Source organism: Pelophylax lessonae (assembly GCF_965119305.1).
Source record: "Pelophylax lessonae genome assembly, chromosome: 1".
Classification (NCBI taxonomy): domain Eukaryota; kingdom Metazoa; phylum Chordata; class Amphibia; order Anura; family Ranidae; genus Pelophylax; species Pelophylax lessonae.
The window spans coordinates 5,349,997-5,361,075 of NC_138768.1; the positions used below are offsets into that span (position 1 = coordinate 5,349,997).

The following is an 11,079-nucleotide window of genomic DNA, read 5'->3' on the forward strand; positions in this document are numbered from 1 at the left end:
CCCTACGGACTTAGACTGGGATGCCATTAAAGTTCATGTGTGTGTAAAGGCCGGCGTCCCAATACTTTTGGTAATATAGTGTACCTTGGACAGATAAATATTGCTCCCCAAATGGATCTCAAACCAGCAAAATTCATCTTGAAGCCATTATGGAGCCAGACCGGAACCTCGTTCCTATTTGTAACACTTAGTTTGCCTCACGAGATATGATATTTACAAAATAATAATAATAATAATAATCTGTGATTTCAGATTCCGGTATCTCGGTGCTCAGATCCCTGTTTACCTGGCAGCAGAAAAAAGTTTGAATCTTCAATACATAAATGCTGCTATGAGTGCGCCTCGTGTCCGGAAGGAGAGATCTCCAACATTTCCGGTAGAGTTTGTATTTGTTAGTAAATTATTGATGGACTGGACAGACCTCATCACTGTAGTTAAAGTTTTTGTCAGGGAAACAAAATGTATAGTACATCTCTATATTGTCTGCACATTTCCCCATGTTTTATCCTATAAAATACCCTGCAAGTACAGAAAGATGTCTGCTGATCCTGCCAGAAATTCACTCACTTCTTAAAGAGGAAGTAAACTTCCATCTATTCTTTGTACCTATAGGTAAGCCAATAATAAGGCTTACCTATGAGTAACTGAGTACTGTGAGTAACTGAGTACTGCAGAGTGACTGGGTGTTGCGGAGTACTTGAGTAGGGGCCAGCACAAAGGAGGGTGGAGATACAAGGGTGCAGGCACCAGAGCAGAGTAGTTGGGTGACAGTTAGGAAGGGTAGAAGGGAACAAGACAAGGAGGCCAGTCCTTGGCTGGAACATACCAATAAATTCGCCCTGTTGAGTGATGTTGGGGAAACCAGTCAGGGACCAGCATTCGTGGAGCAGAGCAACGTCCCTAGCTGCCAGGGGAAGAACCCAGTAAGGGCGGGAGCGAGGCCAAGGTTAAGGAAAGGCAGGTTCTGGTTGTAGGGGACTCAATTATTAGGACAGAGAGGGCAATCTCTCAAAAAGACCATAAGTGCCAAACTGTTTGTTGTTTACCAGGTGCTCAGGTTCAGCACATCACGGATCTGGTGGACAGATTATTGGGTGGGGATGGGGAGGACCCAGCTGTCATGGTACATGTGGGTACCAATGACAAAGTTAGAGGAAGATGGAGAGTCCTAAAAAAATGATTTCAGGGACTTAGGAGCTAAATTGAGGAGTAGGACCTCCAAGGTAGTATTCTCAAATATACTACCTGTACCTCAAGCCAAGTCAGAGAGGCAGCGGGAGATTAGGGGAGTTAACAAGTGGCTGAGAAGCTGGTGTAGTAAGTAGGGGTTTGGGTTACTAGAGAACTTGACCGACTTCTCAGTCAGCTACGGGCTCTTTAGTAGGTATGGACTGAGCCTAAATGGGGAGGGTGCAGCCGTACTGGGAGAGAACATAGCCAAAAAGTTAGAGGGGCTTATAAACTAGGCGATGGGGGAGGAGGGTCCAGATGTAGAATTAGCCAGTGGGGAGCAAGGTTTAGCGGGCATCATTGGGGGCATTAGGGGTAGGGTGACCAGAGATCCAAATCCCAAGGTAGGTAGGCTGAAAAAACAAAAGTGCAGCCTCATAACATCTAAAGAGGACATAGTATGCAACCGGACAAAATTACGGGGTTTGTATACCAATGCTAGAAGTGTGGCCAACAAGATGACAGAACTGGAGCTGCTAATGTATCAGGAGGATTTTGATTTTGTGGGAATTTCGGAAACTTGGTTTGACAGCTCTCATGATTGGCTGGCAACCATTCAGGGGTATTTCATTTCCTTATCCGGAGATATTGCAGAGAGATATCACAGAGATAGTAAAAAAGGAGGAGGGGTATGCCTGTATATCAAGAACAATGTGCAAGTGAATATGAGGGACGATATCACTAATGGAGCTAGGGAGGAGGTGGAATCCCTATGGGTAGAGCTTCAAAAGGAAGGTACTATGGGGAAAGTAATATTGGGCATATGTTATAGGCCCCCAACCAGAGGGAGGAGGGGGAGGCGGACCTCCTATCACAGCTTTAAATGGCAGAAAGGATGGGAAATGTCATTATAATGGGGGATTTTAATTATCCTGATATAGACTGGGCAGAAGGAACCTCACATTCGTCTAAGGCTCGCCATTTCCTAACTGTTTTGCAGGACAATTTCATGGATCAGACGGTGAATGCACCGACAAGAAACAATGTGTTACTAGACCTACTGACGACTAACAGTGACCATAGGTCAATTAGTTTCAGTATAAATCATAGAAATAGGAAACACAAGGGTAATATAAGGACACTGAATTTCAAAAGAGCCAACTTCCCTAAACTCCGCTCTCTGCTAGACAAAATAAAAAGGGATTGAACCCTAGGAACAAAGAACATGGAGGAAAAATGGGAGTGCTTTAGGAACATACTAAATAAAGGTATTGGCCAGTGCATTCGTTTAAAAGAGGAAAAAATAAACCCTGGGTGGATAAACTCCAACGTAAAAATTGCATTTAAAAACTACAGAAAAGCCCTTCAAAAAATACAAGGCTGAGGGGTCATTGACAGCATTCCAACATTACAAAGAATGCAATAAGAAATGTAAGAGTGAAATTAGGGTGGCTGAAATAGAACACGAACGGCGCATAGCAGAAGAGAGTAAAAAAAACCCAAGACATTTTTTTAAGTATATAAATAGTAAGAAAGTGAGGCCAGAATCTTTTGGCCCTATGAAAGATGATGAAGGGAATCTGGCTACAAAGGGCAGAGAGAAGGCGAAGGTGCTAAATAAATTCTTCTCCTCAGTCTTTACAAAAGAATTCGGGGGCTACACAAACCCAGCTTGTAATGTTGTTAAAAATAACACATCACAGGAAGCACCCTCATGGTTAACAGAAGACAGACTCAGAACTAGACTTGAAAAACTTAACATAAATAAGTCACCGGAACCAGATTGCTTACACCTGAGGGTCCTTAAGGAGCTCAGCCAGGTGATAGCCAGACCATTGTTCCTAATTTTTAGTGATGAGCCGAACACCCCCCTGTTCGATTCGCACCAGAACATCTCAAACAGGGGAAAAGTTCTAGCGAACATGTTAACTCCATTAAAGTCTATGGGACACAAACATAAAAAATCAAATGTCCTCCTTTTAAAGGCTTAAATGCAAGTTATTGGCCCAAAAAAAGTGTATGGGGACCCGGGCACTGCCCTGGGGGACATGAATCAATGCAAAAATTTTTTTTTAAAACAATCCTTTCTACAGGAGCAGTGATTTTAATAATGCTTAAAGTGAAACAATAAGAATTAAACATTTCTTTAAATATCATGCCTGGGGGATCCCCTTAATGTGCCTGTAAAGTGGTGCATCTGTACAATGTATGGAGCCTGCTGCAACAATACTGACAATTCTAAAGGAAAAAATGTCATTTAAACTTGCTCGCGGCTGTAATGTATTGTCGGCTCCCAGTAATACAAATAAAAAAATGAAAAAAACACGCCAAAATTAAAAACAAAAAAAAAAGGCGTGGGGTTCCCCCTAAAATCTATACCAGACCCTTATCTGAGCACACAGCCTGGCTGGCCAGGATGGTGGTGGGGGCAAACGAGTGCCCCACCCCCTCCTGAACCATACCAGGCCACATGCCCTCAACATGGGGGGGGGGTGCTTTGGGGCAGGGGGGCTCTGCAGTGAATAAATGACTGACGTCATGTAATCTATTCTCTGCACCTGAGCAGTGCATTATGGGCGTTTGTGACGTAAAATCCCTATCAAAGAGCTGTCAAACTCAGACAGCTCATTAGCGTGGGAAGCGTCCGAAGAGGCAGGAGCTTCTTTTTATTTTTTTTCTATTTTTCGGGGGACACTATTTTTTATTTTTTAATAAAGGACTTGTCCAAAACTGGCTTTTGTCTTTTGGGGCACAGCCCCCCCTGCCCCAAAGCACCTACCCCCCCATGTTGAGGGCATGTGGCTTGGTATGGTTCAGGAGGGGGGCACTTGCTCACCCCCACCCCCATCCTAGCCAGCCAGGCTGTGTGCTCAGATAAGGGTCTGGTATGGATTTTAGGGGGAACCCCACTCCATTTTTTTAAATTTTCGCGCAGGGTTCCCCTTACTCGAGGGGCCTGGTATGAACTGGGGCGGGGGCCCACACCATTTTTTTCAGCAATACTGACATAAACTGATACAAATTGAAGTGCCTATATATATATATATATAACTTTGTGGTATACACTGCACTATCTGATCTCAACAAACTGTAAAAAGCAAAAATATCTCTCCTGCCAGCAATGTATTATTAACTATACTACACTGTCTGTTAAACTCACTACACTATCCCTGAAGAAATTGAACAAATCACCTGGGGGCCAAGGGATTTGAACCCACAACCTCTCAATTGCAAGCCTGGCATTCTACCACCTACGCCACTGTCAAACCTGCTTAGGCTGCACACACTCTCCCCTGCCTAACTAACTAACTAACTTCTATCTCTAGAAGTTAGTTAGTTAGGCAGGTAGAGTATGTTCAACCTAAGCAGGGTTGACGGTGGCATAGGTGGTAGAATACCAGGCTTGCAATTGAGAGGTTGTGGGTGGATATCTTGACCCACGGGTGATTTATAAGTGGAATTCCTTCAGGGAGAGTGTAGTGAGTTTAACAGCCGCCCCTGAGCCATGATTGGCCAAAGGCACCTGCCTTTGGCCAATCATGGCACATATGATTTGATTGGCCAAAGCATGGAGGGCACAGTCCTGGCAGTGCATTATGCATGCAGGAACTCAAAGTTCCCGTGAAGAAGCCCATTTGTTCGCCATTCGGAAAACAGACTGTGTTCAAGTTGAACTTAGGTTCGACTGGATGACGAAGCCCATCCCCACAAATTTTTATGGATAGTCTACTGACAGGAATGGTACCAGCTGATTGGAAAAAAGCCAATGTGGTACCAATATTTAAAAAAGGGCTGAGATATATCCTGGGGAATTACAGGCCGCTTAGCCTAACATCAATAGACTGTAAGATATTGAAGGGAATGATAAGGGACTATATACAAGACTTTAGTAATGAAAACAGTATCAATAGTAGAAATCCGCATGGATTCATGAAAAATCGTTCTTGTCAGACCAATCTATTAACCTTCTATGAAGAAGTGAGCTGCCATCTGGATAAAGGATGTGGTGTATCTGGACTTTGCAAAGGCATTTGACACCGTTCCCCACAAACACTTACTGTACAAACTAAGGTACGTAGGTATGGACCATAGGGTGAGTACCTGGATTGAAAAATGGCTCCAGGAGCGAGTCCAGAGGGTGGTGATAAATGGGGAGTAGGGCGGGTGTGGAAATTGGTGTCCCCAAAGGATCTGTCCTGGGACCAATCCTGTTTAACTTATTCATAAACGACATAGAGGATGGGATAATCAGCACATTCTCTGCATTTGCGGACAATACTAACCTAAGCAGGCCAATATCTTTTATACAGGATGTGGCTGGTAACCTTACAAGAAGACCTGAACAAAATAATGGGGTGGGCAACTACATGGCAATCGAGGTTTAATGTTGAAAAATGTAAGGTAATGCATTTGGGTGGCAGAAATATGAACGCAAGTTACTCGCTAGGGGAGAACCTCTGGGGGAATCTAAGATGGAAAAGGACCTGGGGGTCCTAGTAGGCGACAAGCTCAGCAATGGCATGCACTGCCAAGCTGCTGCAAGCAAAGCCAACAGAATACTGGGATGTATAAATAAGGGGATTCACTCCAGAGATAAAATGATAATTTTCCCACTCTACAAGACTCTGGTCCGGCCACATTTGGAGTATGCCGTCCAGTTCTGGGCACCGGTCCTCAGAATAGATGTGCTGGAACTGGAGAGAGTCCAGAGAAGGGCAACAAAAATAATTAGGGGAATGGAGGACATCAGCTATGAGGAAAGACTACAAGCACTGAACTTATTCTCTCTGGAGAAGAGACGATTGAGAAGGGACATGACATCAATGTACAAATACTGTACTGGTGACCCTAGAATAGGGAACAAACTTTTCAGAGAAAGGGAATTCAGTAAGACACGGGGCCACTCACTAAAAGAAAAGGGGTTTAACCTTAAACTGCGTAAAGGGTTCTTTACTGTCAGAGCAGTAAGGATTTGGAATTATCTTCCACAAGCAGTGGTATCAGCAGGGAGCATCAATAGTTTCAAAAAACTATTAGATGGGCACCTTAAAGACCACAACATACAGGGGGTATACAATGTACAACATACAGGGGTATACAATGTACAACATACAGGGGTATACAATGTACAACATACAGGGGTATACAATGTACAACATACAGGGGTATACAATGTACAACATACAGGGGGTATACAATGTACAACATACAGGGGTATACAATGTACAACATACAGGGGTATACAATGTACAACATACAGGGGGTATACAATGTACAACATACAGGGGTATACAATGTACGGTTAACAGCAAACACACACATCATAGGTTGAACTGGATGGACGGATGTCTTTTTTCAACCTCACAAACTATGTAACAAGTAACATGGTACAGCAGCCACATATCAGCAATATGAAATGTTGGACCAACATATTCTTTAAGTGAGTGCTGGAATCCATATATTCATCCCAAGAGAATTCTAATTAGACAGCTCTGAATTTCTGACATGATCAACAGCACTTTTTTTTATATTATGTTTATTATTTATTACATGTTCTTCATCTATCTCACAATGTAGTGATGGAAATCTCATTGCTAGCTGTGAGACAACAACAAGACAATTAATTTCCTCAGAAGCTCTGACCCCGATCCTCATTGTGTTTGTATTGTTCATCCTGCAGACAGTGAAAACTGCATGAAATGTCCTGCTGATGAATGGCCAACTGAGAAGAAGGATCGGTGTGTTCAGAAATTGATGGAATTTCTCTCCTACACTGATGATACCATTGTTTCAGTATTTGCAGCTGTCTCCATCCTTTGTTGTCTTCTTACTGGTTTAATATTGGGGATATTTATCCATTACCAGGACACCCCCATTGTTAAAGCCAATAACCGGAACCTCAGCTTTGTTCTTCTGGTCTCCATCATGCTGAGCTTCCTCTGTGTCTTCTTCTTTCTCGGTCATCCAGTAGATGTGACCTGCATGCTGCGTGTGACCTCTTTTGGTGTCATCTTCTCAGTTGCCGTCTCTTCTCTACTTGCCAAAAGTATCATGGTGTGTATTGCTTTTAAAGCCACCAAACCTGGGAGTCCCTGGAGGAAATGGATGGGAACCAAACTCTCCAATTTTATCATTTGTGTCTTCTCACTGGTTCAAGTCATAATCTGTGTCACTTGGTTGTCTATTTCTCCCCCCTTCCAGGATCGGGACAATCACTCTTATCAGGGGAAGATCATCATTCAGTGTAATGAGGGTTCAGTTATCGGCTTCTACTCCGTCCTGGGATATATGGGACTTCTGGCAGCTGTGAGTTTCATTATAGCTTTTGTAGCCAGGACATTACCGGACACTTTTAATGAGGCCAAGTACATCACCTTCAGCATGCTGGTGTTCTGCAGTGTCTGGATTGCCATGATCCCGGCCTATCTGAGCACTAGTGGGAAATACATGGTGGCTGTGGAGGTTTTTGCTATAATGGCCTCAAGTTCTGGACTTCTTGGCTGTATATTTTTCCCAAAATGTTACATAATTCTGTTCAGACCTGACCTGAATACAAAAACTGTTATCCGCTAATAACGCAGGTAAAATAAGTATTGAACAAGTCACCATTTTCTAGGTAAATATATTTCTAAAGGTGCTTTTGACATGAAATGTTCACCACATGTCGGTAACAACCCATGCAATCCATACATATGTAACAATGCTCATTGTAACTGAAATGTGCAGGTTTACTAATCCATTATCATAGTTAATCTTTATTGCAAGAAGTTTTTTTCTGCCACAAGATGGAGCTTTATGAACTTGGATTAAACATCAGTTAAAAGGATTGCATTTTGGGAGTTGTGGTTCCAGCCAGAAAGAACTCCAATGTTAAACCAACCCAAAAGGACTTTAAAGACCAGCCTGCTGTTGTATGGGAGGGGTTATAAAAATTAGAAAACCCAGGAAGCCAGAGGGGAGTCTAGGAAAGGAGACTGGTCTGGGAGGAAGTGCAGGCCCTGACTGGGAGAGAGACAGGGAGAAAGTTTAAGGAGAAGACAGATTATGTGTTGGGCCAGAACTCAGAGGAAGTTATTCATTTAAGTCAATGGACTCTTGATGAGCCAGTCCCATGCACTGCTAATTGTGTGAGGGGCAAATCTACCTCACTCTCTGACACCTCTGGATGGTTCACCTCTAAATCAATAACATCTAAACAAAGTAACCGCACCCCCTCCAACCATTGGTGGGAGATTGCTCTATCAGTCTCTTTATACCATATAATGAACCATTTACTTCTATGTTCTTGAAAAAAAAAAAAAAAAAAATGTGTGTTTTTATCCTACAGTCGTTCATACTTGCATTTATGTTGAGATTTTTTGTAAACACCGTTGGTTTAAATTATAGCACTTTGGGGACCAAAGAGATTTAGTGGGGGGAGTATGTAATGATGCGCATTATAACTGAAATGTGCAGGTTTACTAATGCATTATCATAGTTAATCTGTATTGCAAGACGTTCTTTTTTTTTTTGCCACAATATGGAGCTTTATGAACTTGGATTAATCATCAGTTAAGAGGATTGCATTTTGGGAGTTGTGGTTCCAGCCAGAAAGAACTCCAATGTTAAACCAACCCAAAAGGACTTCAAAGACCAGCCTGCTGTTGTATGGGAGGGGTTATATAAATTAGAAAACCCGGGAAACCAGAGGGGAGTCTGGGAAAGGAGACTGGTCTGGGAAGAAGTGTAGGCCCTGTCTGGGAGAGAGAGAGAAAGATCAAGGAGAAGACTGTGCTTTACAGTAGAGACAGTGGCTGTCAGTTCTGCAGAACTGGTGAAGCTGCTGCCATCTGCCAAGACAAGTCTGCATCCATCTCACCGTGCACAAACGATATACCGCTCAGGTAATTGGTAGTAGATTGACCCCCGCAGGTGCACACCCAAGCTCGCCACCAGAGATATAACTTGTAACAGATCCCCAATACTTGGACCAAGTATTTCTGTCTTAGGTCTCCAGACTCTTACGTGATGCAGTGACCTGGCCCCTCAATTCCACCCAAACATTAGCCTAAGCTCAATGAAGGGTAAAACAAAAGACACTTTATTCACCAACTCACTTACAATATATACAGTCTCATGAGTTTGATTTCATTATCATATGCAAATGTAATTGTATACAGAACATAGTTAACATACCTTGGCCTTCTGGAAAGAGACAATAGGTGAATGAGACTGCAACATTATCATAATTAATTCAACAAACAACAAGCCCAAAACATAGCCGAATACGCATTCCTAGAAGTGTGAACACACTCCACCTCTAAACAGATGAAAGCAGAAGACATAGGCTCGCAGAATGCCCGTCTCCATTTCCAACACACCTTATTATAACTTAAGTGTCAATTTACATCCCCCCAGTATACCAAAGCTGAGTCTTATGTCATTAGCATCTGTTTACTCTCTCATGGTGTGAAGTCCTTTGTTGTAATATGCAGCTTAGGCCCAAAGTCTGTGTCGCTTGGGGTGACAGGGACTTGAATTCAAAGTAACAGTACTCCAAGGGTCCCCCAGCATACACCCCCAACCAGAGCCCCGCTTCCCTACAAGCCAGGGCCATAGTCCGTAGGCAGGAGGCTGGCCTCCACACTCCTCCGGTAACCCGTGACGAACGTCCCAGCAAATGGGCATTTGTCACTGTAACGTAAATGTCGTATATGGAATAGCTTTGCAGTAGCGAAATATGAAGTGATCTGTAGAAATATGCAGTGAATTGTAGATGTAATGTCATTTTGGGTTAATTAATGTATTATCACACACATGTCCTGTTAGTGCATTTGAAAGGACACAGCTGGTCTCTCTGGGATAGGGTTGACACCTGGTTGCCAATTAAGGTCCCCCATGCAATTGAACAAAAATTGTCACCTTTCGGGAACTTCAAAAGAGACTGCTAGTCATTTTGGCTGTGGAAATCAGCAGGAGGCGGCCATAGGCTCCAAACAGTCTACAAGCATGGAGTGATACGATCAGATCAAAGGAATGTATTTTATCTCTCATAAAAGTTAAAATATTAGTGGTAGAGAGATGAAAATAATTCCTTCTCGTGGCCCACATATGGGGCTACGTGCACATATGAATTTGTGTCTGTGGCATGGGTGGGGTCCTGGAGAATTGCACAAAACCGTTGTATGGCGCCTGATTGCGATAGGCAAGCAGTGTTTGATACTGTCGGAATCAGACCGATGCGCTGGTGTCAGAACTCCTATCCCTGGCCCAGTGGTCAGCGCCATTCTGGGCCAATTCAACTCTGGTCAGTTCAGAACACAGAACATCGGGGGGCTGAGCAGGGCACAACCCACTGGGGGTTGATTGGGTAAGGGCTAAAGTCCAGCCCACATCAATATTCCAATAAATTGGGAATCTGAGATTTGCACATGGTTCTTCCTTGAAGCCAGTTCTGAACTGAGGAGTTCCAGCACGATTTCCGGCATGCTTCTGCCAAAGAGATAACCTTAGGTAAAGTTTATTTCTGTGTTTTATTCCCTTTTATTTTCATAGCAAATTGCCAATTGTGTGTCTTTTTATCTTTTGTATTTTTTGTAACTGCTTTTGTTTGTATATATTTTTTATGCACTGCCCACTTTTCGGGATATTAAATTATAAAATTAATAAGTGACTTCTGTGTACTAAGCTAGGACTCATACCTCTAGAGAGATTTTGTTTGCATTTTAGCGTCTAAATTATCGGTCTACGCTACATGCCATTCTGTATGCGATTGCCCTGTGCGTTGGCAGATTGCATGCAGATTGTACATCAGACGGAGATCTGCGTGTGTGTGGTGTCCCGGCAGACCAGTTTGCGGACAAACTGTTGGGTGGTGGCAGGCTATCGTTTTTGGTGTGTGGGTGTGGGGACAGTGGGAAGAGTGATTAG

At 43.2% G+C, this 11,079-nt stretch overlaps 1 protein-coding gene across 1 annotated transcript; it reads left to right on the forward strand.

The window, feature by feature from the left end:
- Positions 1-331: 331 nt before the first annotated feature.
- On the forward strand, positions 332-7,743 carry LOC309559521 (vomeronasal type-2 receptor 26-like; the record flags this gene model as incomplete). Its single annotated transcript, XM_082262802.1, has 2 exons — positions 332-395; positions 6,851-7,743. 2 exons carry the CDS (start codon positions 332-334, stop codon positions 7,741-7,743), a joined length of 957 nt encoding a protein of 318 aa, XP_082118928.1.
- Positions 7,744-11,079: the final 3,336 nt, after the last annotated feature.